At 46.6% G+C, this 15,501-nt stretch overlaps 1 protein-coding gene across 1 annotated transcript in view; it reads left to right on the top strand.

The window, feature by feature from the left end:
- The window catches only part of TCERG1L (transcription elongation regulator 1 like), a 197,870-nt gene that overhangs the window by 164,049 nt on the left and 18,320 nt on the right, over positions 1–15,501 (top strand). Inside the window, exon 9 of the mRNA XM_084758363.1 lies at positions 11,560–11,695. Coding sequence (XP_084614489.1) covers positions 11,560–11,695 — 136 coding nt within the window. The remainder of the gene's footprint in view (positions 1–11,559; positions 11,696–15,501) is intronic.

A 15,501-nucleotide genomic window follows, 5' to 3' on the forward strand; every position in this document is an offset into this window, starting at 1 on the left:
TAGTACATACATAGATTAGACAAATCCATTATCCTATCAGAGCAAACAGGCTTGGAGCTGATGGGACAGAAGCCAAGGCACTCTCCTGGCAACACTGCTGTGGGAGCAGAGCCCGCAGTGAGGAAGGCGGATGACTACTTCCAATCTCAAAGCAGCGGTTATCTTAACTTCAATTACAGCAGAATTCAGCACATTAAACAAAACACACCTCACTCCCACAGTTCCGTGCCCTGCTCTCACCACCTCCACTCCCCTGGTGTTAATAATCTGTTTTTATTATTTCTTTAGAGGTGTCCACTTGACAGTGTCATTCTGTGTTCCTATGGTGATGTCTATAGAACCCCAGGCAGACCACACCCACACAACCTCCACTCCCCTGAGTGAGGCAAGTCCTTATTGGCTTGGCTTGTAGTCATGTCTTGGCCCAAGGGGATCTCTAGTTCACAGTCTCCACAATTATACTGAAATAAGTCCCACATAATGTGTAAATTTCATTTGTAAATATTTTAAGATAATGACCTAATATGAGCATTACACTTCACATTTTGAGCAAATGTCTCAGTCAAGTTCAGATCCTGCATGCTGTGGGTATTTCTTCTAAGTTTCTTTTAACCTATAGACTCGTCCCCTTCATTCTTCATTTGTCACCAAAGTCATTGTTATTGTTGTTGTTATTTTTAATGGAAGAAATTGCTATGTAGCCTAGGCCCGTGATACTGTGTGCCTGGAGTCACAGTGACACCAGGTTCAGGTTTAGCTTATGTTGGGCAGGAATGTCTCCTGTGGGGAGGGGAGGGGAGATCCTTCCACCAGGAGGCGACCACACCTGGCCATGGCACTCTGGGATGTAGCTGTGATTTGATGCATTCATACTTTTCTTCCAGATTGCCAAACGCTGGTGTCTGACTCCTGCCATTTTGTTTGCGCTTGCCAGTTTGACTAATAAGTTGTGTTACCATTACTTTAATTTTATTTATTGTTGTATGTGTTTATGATGTGGGAGGGGATACATGTATGCCATGAACTATGTGTGGAGGTCAAGGGCAACTTTGTTGGGCCAGTTATTTCCTTACACCTTTACATGGGTTTGGGGGATCAAACTCAGAACATCAGGCTTGTGTGGCAACCGTTACCCACTGACCTCCTTTCTGTGGCTGAGATGAAATGCCCTAACCATAAGCCTTGGAGAGGACAACAGATTTACTGTAGCTCACAATTTGAGGTATTGGTCCATAACTATTGGGAAGGCAAGAGCAGAGAAAGAAAGAATGCATATATACCCTCTTGCTTGTTTGCTGTGCTCTGCTCAGTATCTTCATCCACTCCATCCACACAGATGCTCTGCCCAGGTAATGGTACCACTCACAGTGGGATGGGTTTTTCCCACATCAGTTCAGTGAAGTAAGACCATGCCTGTAGATATGCTCACAGGCCAAATCAATGTAGAGAGCCCTTTACTGATTCTTTCCCCAGGTGAGCCTAGGTGCTCCACAGGCTAAGTGCTTGATGGTGCCCTCTCTCAATGTCAGTTTCCAAAGAAGCTGTGTGTTCCCTGGTGCGCTTCACAGATGATCTGCTTGTTATAAACTCCTGAGTTTTAACATAGGCAATGTGTTTAAAATGATGGTAAGAAATGTTCCTTAGTGATCATTGGTTAATTGTCACAGGTCTGAAATATATACCACCAAAATATGGAGGTGTCCCTTTACTTCTGGACTCTTTCTTGCCCGTGTTTTGTTGTGTTCTGTTGTACCATTGTTCCTCTTGTTGGAGACTTTAAACCTATGCTTTGGCTCTTCTTTACTTTTTACAATGCCACTTTTTTTTTGCATCCTGGTCCTTTTCCTTTTTGACTTCTTTTAAAATATCTATTTACTCATTATTATGTTATGTATGTATGCTATCTCTCTCTCTCTCTCTCTCTCTCTCTCTCTCTCTGTCTGTCTCTGTCTCTCTCTCTCTCTCTCTCTCCCACACACACACACTGTGTGTGTGTGTGTGTGTGTGTGTGTGTGTGTGTGCGCGTAAGAGAAGGGGAAAAGGAGGAGGAGGGGGAGGTCAGAGGACAGCACTGTGGAAGGTTCTCTCCCTTGATCTTTGTGTGGGCCTCCAGGATTGGACTCAGGCTTGTAAAACGTTAGGCATTTCTACCACTCACTGGTCTATTTCACTGGCCCCTCACTTCTACTTTTCTTAAGACGTCATCACCCTTGCTCATCTATGTTCTGACTACTATATTTTTCCTTTCTAATATTTTCCATTTGTTTTTTAAACATTTCCTAGAGAGTTCTTAGATCCTTTAAAAATTTTTATATTATTTTCCCAGTTGCCTCATCCTTATGCTTTCTGTTTTTTTCGTGTGCTGTGTTTTAGTACCACCTGTCATATTCTTTCTAAGATGTAGCTCATTTTCTGTCCTTATGCTCAGGCTCTCGAGGGCGCCATCCTTGCTTCACTGCTGGTGCACACACTGTTTTGCCCATATTCTCACCTGTATCCTGCTGTGAGTGGGCTAGGCTTCGATTTGATTGTCCATGCTGAAGCTATGTCATGATGGGGTAGGGCCAGGGCTGTGCTCCTGACCTCAGCCTGGTACCTGTCCTGAGTAAGGGGCAATGAGGTCCTGTGTTCAGGTTCTCTTCCCCAAGTCTTTCTTTGTCTAGCCTTCCCTTTGATGTCCAAGGTGACTCTGCCTGTCCTAATTTCTCATCAGTGGAGGTTTTACCTGGGAAAGGGGTTTTCACAGCTCTGCCACGCTAGCCTCCCCTTTATCCCATGGACTGTCCTGCACTTCAGACACTGGAAGCCCTATTATATCCAGTACAGTCTTGAAGAGCTGCTCAGGACAAGGCCAGACTATCTTTAGCCCTGGCACTTTGCTCACTGTGGGGTTTTGAACTTGCTGGTGTTCATGGCCTTATGGTGTGGGACTTCCACCTGCGTACTTCTCAGACAATTGCTGATATTGAAGGCCTGTGAGCTATGGCCAGGTGGTACCCAGTCACAGCTCAGTGTATCAGTATGCCTGCAGCTTTTTGTTTTCTTTTTCTTGCATCTCTGTTTGCTTTTGGATACCCAAAAGGTATACATCAAAATGGCCATCATCATCGTCATCATCATCATTTCGATTGTCATCACCACCACAGCCATCCTCACCATCGCTATTATGCTGCCTGGATGCAATAGGCAGGGGTAGGGAAATGACGTATTTTGCTTGTTGCATGCTCTGTACATCTTTGATCCATCACTATCAGTAATGCTTCAGGCCCCTACTACTCTCCCTTGGCCAAGACTTGATGTGATTGGGGGCTTCCTTGGAGGTGAGTACAAGCTCCCTGAGCAAGCTTGCCTGGGGATTTTGTGTCGTATGTAGGCTGCAGTAGATGTGCCCCCCCAGACCCTCCCTCATGTGCTCCCAATGAGAGGCTGCAGGGTCACAGTTCAGAAACACATATCTATTAGAGGCCAAAGACCTGTAACTGCTGGGGGAAATCATTCAGATTTAGCTAATCCAAGCTCTAGAGGAGGACAGATGGGACACAGTACCTGACAGAGCCACAGTATCAGCCAGTGCCTGCTGCCTGGTCAGCTATAAAGATGTCTTGCTTCTGGTGGTCCCAGGAGTTGGAGCTCTGGGCTCACTAGGATTCTGCCACAAGTCAGAAGAGGCCACTGCCGCCATCAATCAAATCAGTGTCATTTGCATATCAGCTATTATACCAATCAATTTGAATGCATTATATCCACTTAGAGGGCTTGATATACAGAGAACTGTAAGCAAAATGCTTTTCAGCAGAGAATTCATAACCAAGAGACCCATGGCCTCTGAGTGAGAAAAGCCTTTGCCCACAGGGCTACGAGCATGCTGCAGGAGCCATCATAGCTGTGTCCTGAGCTCACATTCCTGTCACTCTTCATTCTGTCCTCTGTGCGTGACGAGTGTGACTCCTGATGCACAGTGGCATTCATAAAGTCAGCAGATGCAGGAAGAGAGGAATAAATGTGACTGCCCTGGAGGCAGACAGGACAGCCGCCAAGCCGTGGGAGGCCTGCCTGGCCTGGGGCATAGTACGAAAGGGGTTCAGTGAGTTCTGGGAACCTTCCTTGTAGATCTTTGGGGGACAGAGATCATCAGAAGGGCTCAAAAGTGCATGGCAAAGGAGCATGGGGTGCGTGTCGCTGTCAGAAGTGAGTCAAACAAGACCAACAATCAGTGAAATTAAAGCCAAAAATCAAGCACCTCAGGGCTCCAAATTATCCTTTTTCTCCAGGTGGGCCTTGAGTTCCTCTCCCCCAGGAGCCTGTATCTGTACTGCGCAGAGGAACACCTGCTCTGTGCAGTCTTTTTGTTTGTTTCCAGCTTAGAACTATGCCCAGGCCCCGCAGCTTAAATTTTGCCTGTGGCCATGAGCCACCTCAGAGTGGTGTCTGTCCTGATGAGGGCGTGGGCTTTCAGTCCCACTTGAACAGTGCAGAGTGGGCAGCGCTGAGGCTCCCTTGCTCTGGTTTTAGCCCCAGAGCCTCAGATTGATGAACAGACCTGCCTTACAGCTGCCAGAAGCAGGCCCCTGAGTGGCCCTGTATGGAGGCTAAATGCTTGACACAGAGATCGCTCAAAGTGTGCTACGTCTGAAGATCATTTGTTACACTGCGCACGATACGATGTCTGAGGCCCCATAAGGCAAAAAGATTCACAGAAACTTTGATTCCTGCAGAATTTTATATTGTGTCTAACACCAGAGGTACAGGCTGGTGATATTTTGATGATAAATTCCCAGCCATCTTTGCTGGAAGACGGAATAGTTCTCCTCATCCATTATCAAATAAAAGGGGATATGTCCCCAGATGGACAGAGACTGGAACATAGTTAGGGAAGAACTAATGTGGATGACCAGAATCTACCATAGCCAGTGGGCAAAGAATTATAAGCAGTGCCACCACCACAACCACCATCGTCCCTGTTATCACCATTCACCGTCATCCCTGCCGTCATTCCTGTCATTAGCATTAGCACCATCATCACCTTCATCACAACCATCATCATTGCTGTCATTATTTTCACCACCACCCTACCATTCCTAACAGCATCGCCATCATTATTATCATTATCACATCCATCATTGCCATGTTACCAGTAGCATCATCATCATCATCATCACCACCACCACTGTGACCAAACCCAAATCAGTACCATTCACAGACCACCCACTGTACTAGGCCATTCAACCACATGGTATCAATGTAAAGGGAGCGTTACACAGAGCATTGTAAACAGACACCAAACATCTTATTTCATTTAATTTTTCAAAAGCTCAAATGGCAGATACTATCAATAATTAAACCTTATAAATAAAAAGGGTGCAGAGAAGAAACGGGGCTCAGGGAGAGAGGTCATACCACATTTTAAGGTGAGGTCTAAGGTGTGTGAGACTGCAGAGAGACAACTGTTATCTAATGCCCAATATTCTTCCACTGGCCCCCACAAGGTGAATCCTATGTTCTTGCTGTTGGGAGCATAAAGACAGCGGGGATGGAGAGCTTAGCAGGCATCATGGCAGAGCTCTCTCATGGACCACAGGACATCAAACCTTACTTGAGCCCTAATGCTTCTCAGCTCCTGCCTTCTATGCAACAGTGAAAAACAGAACTAGGGCACATTTGCAAAGATAATTTTATGTCATAAATTCCTTTGATTACTCTCCTTAGTGACAGTAGAGCCCCATGGCCATGCATTCAGAAGACTTACACAATGCAGCAGTAACTGCACACTGGACAGCTTCTGCAGTCACCAGTCTACAGTGCTAACACAGAAACTGAGATATGGTTCAGCAGTATGGATTGGGGCTTACAGGTGCTGTAAGAAGGAAAGCTGAAGACAGCAGTTTATTCTCTTTAGGAAGTAGGCCTGGAATTCTTCTGCATTCAATGCCTTTAAGGAAGTTGCAATTACAAAGTCAAATCCTACAAGAATTTACTCACTAGGTTGGTAATGAGGTATAACAAGACCTCCACTGCCCACTGCAACCCAGGGACTGCTCTGTAGCTCTAGACTATAGATAAGGGAATGGCTTTTTAAGATAAACCAGATGTGTCATCTTGCACAGAGACTTTGTTGCGGGGACAAGAGAGTTCAGCTATTCAAAGTAGGTCCCATGCATCATAAAGACATCCAGTGACATGCAGAAGATGAGTTAGCCCTGGGTGGACAGAGGGCAGGACAACATCAGAGAAGAAAGAACAGGTGATAAAGATGCTCCAGGGGAGTGGGAAGACAGGGTACGGGTTGCATGGAGAAGTTCTGTGAATGATGAGGACAAGAGAGGCTTGTGGCTCCTGGCTCCAGGCTGTGCCCAGAAGACACCCATGAGAGTCAGAGACATGGGCCATGAGGCATGAACTGCAGAACACACTGACCCTGCAAGGATACAAGCTAGAAGACACCCACGGAGACAGAAATGCCAAAGAGCCTGCAGTTGACTAGGGACACATCAGGAGAAGCTGAGACCAGCACAGCTGAGGCTGAATGCTGTACCAAGGAGCTATGTGTTCACTTCTGGGGCCATGGTGAGGGTGATGATGTCTAGGAATGTCTCTCCTACTCACCATACCCCAAGTCATGGGAATGCTGATTTCCAGCCCAGCTTCTCTCATGCTGACCACAGAAAGGAGCTGGGATAATCACATAAAAGTCCCAGTGTTTCGCCCAATAAATACAGGCCTTGCTATGTTGCACAGCTGTATGTAGATAGAGAAAGGGTAATGAATACGATGCTAGTGCATCCCAGGTGGCCTTTTATAGCTCAACATCTCATGGTAGGCCCTTAAATATAGACGATTAAAGCATAAACAGAGTGCAAGCACTGGCAGGAGGGCCAAACACCCTGGGTAAATTCACATCGACCTGGTAGTAGACAGAGAAAAGTCAAGTGCTCTGGGTTTGGCTACAGCGCCAGAATCATGCCATTCACCTTGCAGGAGGGTTTCTAGTGGGATTCGTGCTTGACTGTACCTTCTGGTCACTTAGCAAATCTTTTTTTTTATGGATCCATCAATATCATACCCTTCCCACTCGCGATGGTGGATGGTTTTAAATATCCATCAAGGAAAGAGCCATTCAGGAATATTTCATATCTAGGAACGTGTGTTGAAATTTGTCTGAAGAGACATGGGTGGGTCTCGCTTCTGCAAAATCTGGACGGTAAGTAGGTATGTGGCCTACCTACTTCCAGATCAGTTAAGGCTTCCAGAAATACTACTGAAGCCTTTCTCCAGACTCCACACCTCAAGGCTAACCTAGCCGGGCAAAGAAGGGTGTCAGAGCTAGGGAAGCTGGCAACACCAGAAAATTCCTCTGGTTGACTAAGGAGACTGTAGGGACTTGATCCCTGTTGACCTCTAGCCTTGCCTCCTTATGGGCCTCCCACCCAGGTATCTCCTTGTACTCCTTGGAAGATTCTTTTGGGTCTGAAATGTTCTTGCAGGTATCCACAGGGCTCCTTCACCTCTGCAGCATTTGTTCCAGGAGCAGCCCCAGACCTTTCCCTTCCTACTCTAGGTTTCTTTCTCTAACGTGTAATGTCTCTGAATACACCAGTTTCTCCTCAGTAGCTTGTTCTTCTGTGTCCTCTTCATGGAAAAAGAGCCTGAGTCAGGAGGAGCTAAGCTTGCTGCTGGAAGCAGGGTTCACTGTAGACAGTGGTCCATGGGTCTCTGGATGTGGCCTCGCAGTAGTAATCCTGGTCCAGTCTCATGATGTCGGTGTGGAGTCAGGTCACTCTGTGGTGTGTAGATCTTGTCATCTACCACCTGAGCTGGAGAGGCTATGGCCTGCCATGTAGAACAGGGGTCACTGGACCTAACTATGATCACACTTTTCTGACCCCAACTGGATGTTCTACACATCTACCGAATATCCATACCAACTTTCACAAGACAACTCAGCCCCCAGGTCAAGGACTCCGTCCCAGCATCGTGGCTGCCACTGCAGACACCAATTGTAAGTGGCCCCAGGTGTCTTTAGCCACGTCTGTTTCTATAACTGAGTGAGCATCAGAAAGTAGGTCATTTAAAAGGGATCCAGAGTAGTTTAGGTAGAGGTTCAACACCTGGTGAGACTGATTTGTGTACAACTCTGACAAACTGTGGAAACTCTGAATCCAGCGTTGTCACAGGTCACCACAAGGGGACACAGAGTATACTTTCTACCTCAGGAACCAGCATTATGAAGCCACTCATACCAATTACCCTGACCTTTCTGACCCTAGCCACCCACTGAAGGGCCTACCTGTCCCATTGCTTGTTTACATCCCCATAGCAGTGTGGTGAGACTGTCTGTCCAAGTATCTGCCCACATATCCACATCTGGCCACACATGTGTCATCTCAGGTCTTACCAAAAGTGACACACTTGTACACAGCCATTGAGGAGACAGAGCTGAAGTTCCAGCATTATGGGATGTAGTGATGTGTTCTTGGGGTGGGCCTCTGGCTGACATTTCCAACACTATGTTGTTCCAACAGCTTTTCAGGAATACGAGACCTTTGGGTTGGTCATTGTCCAATGTGGGACATGAGAGGAGAGAGACTGCTCTAGTCTCAGGCTCCTGCAGCCAAGAGTTACGACCTTCTATAGAGAGAAGCTGTTATTGGGTATGACGATGCTGTCAAGACAGTGGCAGCCCTGAGGCTTACTGCTTCAGCGGGGCAAAGTTTACAGGACCCTATCACATCACAGAATTGTTCTGTTAGGCATGTCAGATCATCTTGTCAGAATTTCACATCTTACTGAAAATAAGATGCAGGGATTTCTGCAGCTCGGCTATGGGGTATACACAAGGCAGCTTCCCTGTGAGATGCAGAGCACATTGAACATATGACGTGTTCACATTGGTGCTCACTCCCTTGAGCCCAGAACATCTATGCAACTCTCCATTACAGCTAGCATCTCCCCAGACAGCAGCTCTCTCTATACAACGTGGTGACCTCATGGTTACAGTGGTCCAAGGTAGCCATCTTGTTTCCCTCATTCAATCCAAAGGCTTTCTATTCTTACAAAGCTGCTGGTATGATAGGACAGTGGGAATGTCATCTGGAGGCCCAGCCCAAAACACCTATGCTAGGTCCTACTACGCTAAGCTTTCAGCTCTGACTCCCACTGTGACTTATGTGTATACATCACGCTTCAGTCCAGGCCCATCAGACTACATGGCTAGAAGGGTGATGTACCTGGCTTGCCCCAAACTCTCTCTGTCTGATATGATGTGGGTCATATCGTGAATTCATGGATGTGAATTCTTTCTACCTCAGGCTTAGATAGCTCTGAGGGAATGACTTTTACCCTCCAATAGCTCATGAGATGAGCATTACCACTACCCCATATTTGAGCACAGAGCCCATGGATTTGCCTAGTGGATCTTCTGGCTCTGGCCTGTGCATCCTTTCATGTGGGGAATATGACAGACAACATTAGTGAGATGGGCTGGTGGTTAAGGCTTGTAGAGTTAACTGAGATTACAATAGATAGCTATTTGGGTATTGCCATTTTGTTGCATTGGCAACTAGGTTAGCCTCTGGATGGCTCCATAGGGAGGACCTGGGTGAAAGTATACATCTGAAAGGTTGAGGGCAATCGTGATGTACACAGAGGGCTGGGCTGAGGAGCACCCATGGGAGGATCCTCTCTGCAGGGATGGTCACATCAGCATCTTTCTGCCTAACAGAGGAAGCAGAAGGCAAGTAGCATGTTCTCCCCTGGAGTTAGGAGATTTTGGGGTCCTGGGACCCAGAGATGGAAAGTATCTTCTGTGGGTGAGAGGTTGAACAAAACTAATCCCTCCAATCTCCACAGTTTGAGACGAGTGGAGCTAGGACATTTTTCAAAGCAAGATGTAGGTCAAGTGAGGATTCTGCCTAGCTATTTATCCAACACCAGAGCAACAGGTCACGCTGAATACCAAGCTGAGTGCTCAGATGACTTTCTTTCTGGGCAAAACCCAGAATATGCAAGCCTCATCATCTACGAAAAGCATTCAGTAAAGGGACACAGCCCATTCCAAAATCAGAACCCAAACACACCTCAGATTTTTGCCTTTGTCTCTGACCAATCCAGACAAGCCACAAGTGACTCTGAACAAAATATTTTGTTGGATAAGCAATAACAGGAGATCATGATGTGTTCAAGGTACAACAATATAAGCCTTGTTTCCACACTTCTATTTTGGGCTAAGGAAAAAAATCACTACACAGAAGTCCTAATTATAATCTTTGCAGTCTGGCACAATCACAGATCAACTGGTAACTTTCCTTTTGCAAAATTCCAATGTCATCATAGAGTAGCAAAGCCAGTACGTTTTCCAGAAACAGCTGGTCTATAAATAAAATCTCCTCATAGATTCGGCACCCCTTTGAGGTTCCTTCACAGATTTCCCACCAGTTTGGAATAACATGTACTACATCTCTATGAGCTAAGACCCTTGTTAGGCAGCGAATGCTGAATTCCGTCAGCACATGCTAGATGCAACAACTATTGTATTTCCACAAAGCTTAGCTCTGTGTGTCTCCAGACAGTCTATCTTCAGTGTTGTTTGTGTGACCTCAGTTTACCATCACTGGCCAACCTGATCAGAGGAGCAGCAAAGACAGTCTTCCTGCATAGAAGTGATGGGTGCTGGGGCTGTCCCAGCAGCACCAATTCTGCCTCTCACTTTGTGAAGCTACTGCCATGGGCCTGACCACAGGCAGATGTGGGACTTGGGCTGGGGAACAGACTCTATGAAGAATCAGAGTGGTAGGGTAAGGCTAAACTCAGGACTACAGGACAGGGCGAGAAGCCAGTTGTGTCCTCAAGGACAAAGGTCACAGCAGTCAGTCCGAGAGGAGAAGCAAGCATGAGAAATAAAGGTATCAATTTTAGCCAAATATTTTCTTCCAGACACAAGCACTTAGGTGTTTGTGAAGACTTCCAGGTGCTTCTAGGGTAAGGCACAGAGATATGAAAAGACCTATCAGGCGCTCTGCTACCTTGACAAGCACACCCCAAGTAGTCCTTCAAAATGGTGGGCCTCTCTTTTCCCTCTTCCATCTTTCCTTCAAGATGTGGGCATTTCATAGACATCCTTGTGATTCTGCCCAAGCTGTCACCTTCTGGGGACTTGGAGCTATAGGCCAGGACTTCAATCTCTGTCTCCTCACACAACACAGCAAAGCCTTCTGCCTTCCAAGCAAGAAAAGTCTCTTTTGCCAACTTAGGCCAAAGAGCTTTTCAAGACTCTGTTTCTTTCTTTTTTCTTTCTCTTTTCTAGTTTTGTTTGTTTGTTAGAGACAAGGTCTTACTCGCTCTACAGTCTAGGCCTCAAAGCTGTGGCAATCCTACTACCTCAGCCTCTCCCAGAGCTGGGATTATAGGCATTAGCCACCAGATCTGACTCAAGTCTTTGTTCCATAAAGTGTGTGTGTGTGTGTGTGTGTGTGTGTGTGTGTGTGTGTGTGTGTGTTAAGGTTTCCATGGGAACCAGTCAGATATCCTCGGGTGTGGTTCACTCTGCATCTTGTGTCCCTGAAGGACTGAAAGCCGTGAGAGCTCCGGACTAGAAGACACACAGCAAGTGGACAAGGGACCACAGACGCCACCCCCACAGATTCTCCTGCCCCTGGAGGAGCGTGTGACCCATTTCCGAGACATGCTGCTGGAGAGAGGGGTAAGAACCCAGAACAATCATGAGGGATAGTGGGGAAGAGGAGGGCTCCTGGAGACCTTCAGGAAGGACCAGTCCTCCCTGACACACCTGTGGTTAAGATGGCTGACCTTCAGGAGTTTGAGCATTTGAGGTCTGAGCAAACCAGGAGAAGCTGCCTCTGCTTCCTGTCTTAAAGGGGTTCTGCAAGTCGGAGAGGTACCAGCCAGTGTGGGAAAAATTCCTGCCATTCCCAGGCTAGGCTTCAGGGCCAGAACCTCTGGGATGACCACCTATGGGCATCCTAAACCCACAAGGAATCTCACACCTCTGGAGTAATTAGGCTCTTTTAAAGTCAAGTGATTTCTGAATCTCATTTTGAGTGGGGAGGGGGGACTGTGTGTGTATCTCTTCCCAAGGACTTTTATTTCTTACTTTGGCTTTTGGGCACAAAATGAGCCAATACAATATTGTAGCCCAGTTGGATTTCTTCACAGAGTGCAGCTGAACACAGAAGGCAGTAATGAAGTCTGTGTGAGGGTAATTGTAATGAATACGTTAATGGCCTTGTGAATCCAAAGCGAATTCCCAAACCCTGCAGCGGCATGCTTCTCCCTGCCAGGTTGTTTCCTAGAAACACCTTTGCCTTCTCTGCAGCAGATGCAGAGAGGGCTGCAGAACAGGGCTGTGGGCAGAGGGCAAAGACTGGGTCATCACTCCAGCAGCAGGCCGGGCCCAGCTGGACTCTGGGGGCTGGCCAAGGAAAGGAAGGAAGAAGGCAGGAGTGGCTCCTCAGGACTCTAGCAGAAAGGCATTCCCCCTACCTGCCTATCTGGTAGCTTTCTCTTTCTTGGCATTATGAATAGGAACACGTACACCTACTTATGTACCCACTGCTCAAAACCAAACCTCACTTCTTCATCTCGGAAATTGGGAGGGCCAAAAGTGATAGAGTACGAATCGGTTCAGGTCACTCAGTCAGGTCTAGTCTCACAGTGGAGCCCAGTGGTAACTTTATTATGTGAGACTTCAACTGGGTTCCTTCACTTAAACGCCCTCCTCAGTCTGCCCTGGAACACACCATGTGGGCTCCTGTCCCTGCCATGATGCAACTGCACTTGCCATGCCAGGTCCCAGGATATCCAGGATGTACTGGACCGTTTTCCCTGGGATTTCCTGGGTGTCCTGTTTAAGCTGCGATTGGCATCTTACTCATGCATACCTAACTGGCTCCTGCAAAAGTCAGAGGAGCCCATGGATTGTACGAGGAAGGTTTGCCCCCTGGAAGGGCTGTTGTTTGTTTTCCAGACTTTGCCCTCTTGCTCCACAGAGCAGAACTAGGGTGGGTGGGGACCATTAGAAGAATGGAACCCTACAGCCATCTCCCCCAGCGCTGAGTTCCTGGGTTTGGCTGTCTGGCCTCAGAGATTCCTTGAGATACTCCCATGCTACTGGACTATCTCAGCCTCCTCCCTTACTCCTAACAGCTTTCAACCAAGAAGGCTATGTCTGATCCTTTCTGCAGGGCCCTAGCCAGATGGTCCAGCATGGTACCATGGATTATTTTTAAAATTTACATTTATTTATTTATTGTGCAAGTGTGTGCATGGGTGCATGTGGAACACACACACACACACACACACACACACACACACACACACACACACACACGACACATGACACATGTTGAACTTAGAGGACAGCTTGGTAATGTCCGTTCTCTCTCTCTACCTTGTGAGCCCTGAGGATTAGGCCTAAGTCTTGTGGCTCTGAAGCCAGAAGCCTTACCCACTGAGCCATCTCTCTGATCGTGAACATTTGAGAAACACAAGGGGAAATTATTTTGTCTAACTTTCAACTTTCAAATTTGAAAACCACTGCATCCAGTGTCTTAATGCCATCTCTGGCAACTTGCAGAGATAGAATGACGAGCTGGCTTTGTCTTCCTGGGCAAGGAGTGTATGGGCCAAGCTCACAGGACCCTAAAGTCACCACAGGGCTTTGCTGGAGGGATTTTTCTAATGCTACTTCAGTGCATGCTTACTCCTAGGGGTGGGTGATTCAGTTCAGACTTTGATTTCGAGAAGCTTATATGAAAATCAGCAAGAGCAATAGGTGCCCGAGGAGCAAGGGCCCAGTGCCACCATGCTGACTCTAAGAAGACCCAAGAGTTCCTTCAGTTCTGGAGTACGACAGGCCAATCTAAGTTTACTGCCCTGTCATAAAGCAATGCTGCCACCTGCAATACTCAGACTTTATAAAATATGCCAGCCAATTTCATAAGTCACTTGTGCTCATGAGAATTTGACAGCAGAGCCCAGGAGACTTCTAGCTGCGTAAAGAGCGAGCCGTAGAAAGGTCACGCTTTATGGACTGAGTGATTAACAAGATTTTTATATTGCATTTGCTGAGTGCTTAGCTCAGAAACCCGTGTGCTTACAGAGTGATGAAACCAGGCATGGAGGATTTCTAATACTTTCAAAAGACAAGACTTCGGTTTTCCCAGAGGATTATGGGCTAGGGAGGGGCTCTAGTTATGCTCTTTTGTAGCCGCCAGGAGATGGCTCAATAAAGGTTTCTGTTTTATTTATTTAGTTCTTGTACAAGCACAAATCACAAGGGGACTTTTTTAAAAGCTCTTTTTAATTGAGTAACGGGTTGCTGGTTTTCCACTGCCTGTTTAGCTGAGTCCATGGGAGAGAGGGCGGTGGGGATGTCTCCTTCTATAGCATCCTTGGTTCTCGGTGTTGCTGGAAAGGAAAGTCCTTTTCAGAGTGCTGGGACTAAGCAGTGCAGGGGCTCAGATCTGCCTGTGGGTGCTCCCTGAACCAGTCTGCCTGAAGAAGTGAACTTTAGTGACACTGGCTAGTGCCATAGCCAGCTCTAGGAGAGGCCCTGGAATTTGAGTTCACAATTATGTCAAAATACAGAAAGGATTCATTAACAGGTATACTCGTCACATAGTATAGTGGTCATTAATCAAACTGAAAAGCCAAGATCTTTATGGAGTCCTTATAAAGCTGGTGTGGACGTTTTGGAACAGACAGAGGCTCCATAGTTGGTCCTCACCTTACAGATAGAGAGCACATGTTACGCATCCCCAGGATCTGCATACGGGCATCAATCCACAGCCTGTTGCAGGTCTGGTTCCCATCCCTTTCCAAGACACATAAATATATGGCTTCCATCCCTCTAGAGAGCTGCCAGGCACTGGGCCAGGATGGTGCTGAAAGGAGGGGTTTATTATCATGGTCACAGAGAAGATGCTGAGTGTAGATGTTCCTGAGGGCAGTGCCTCTGCTATCTGATGATCCTTAAATTTTAGGGGGAAGCTTGTCTGCTTTATGTTCTCAGGGCAGGTCCTGAGTATCATGAGCATGGAATGTTTTATTAATGAAATGAGGTAGCATGACCCATGCTTATCATAGAAAATAAGAGGTGATAGACCAAATCAGTCAAATTTCAAAACCATACTAAGAGAAGAAAGTAGCACAAAGCTTACCATAAGGGGAATTTTTCACCAGTGCAATGTCCTTAATTTCAGACTTTTCCCCCTAGAAATAGTTTTTATAGGCTCTGTGATGGGACATGTGTGCAGTGTGTGTGTGGCCCTGGGTTCTATGCCCAGCACCTCAAAAACGTAAAATAAAATTTAAAGAGGCTTTTACAAATTAAGACTAAAGACTTTTATAGTATATGGATACTGAGTTACATGGACACAATTGAACCAATTTCTTCTTCTCTGTCAATCCCATAAGATTCAATTTCATACACAAATGTATATACATACGATTTGTTCTTGTAAGTAGCTCATAGTTAAATTAGTATGT

This window comes from Acomys minous, assembly GCF_964271855.1.
Source record: "Acomys minous genome assembly, chromosome: 2".
In the NCBI taxonomy this organism is placed as follows: Eukaryota; Metazoa; Chordata; class Mammalia; order Rodentia; family Muridae; genus Acomys; species Acomys minous.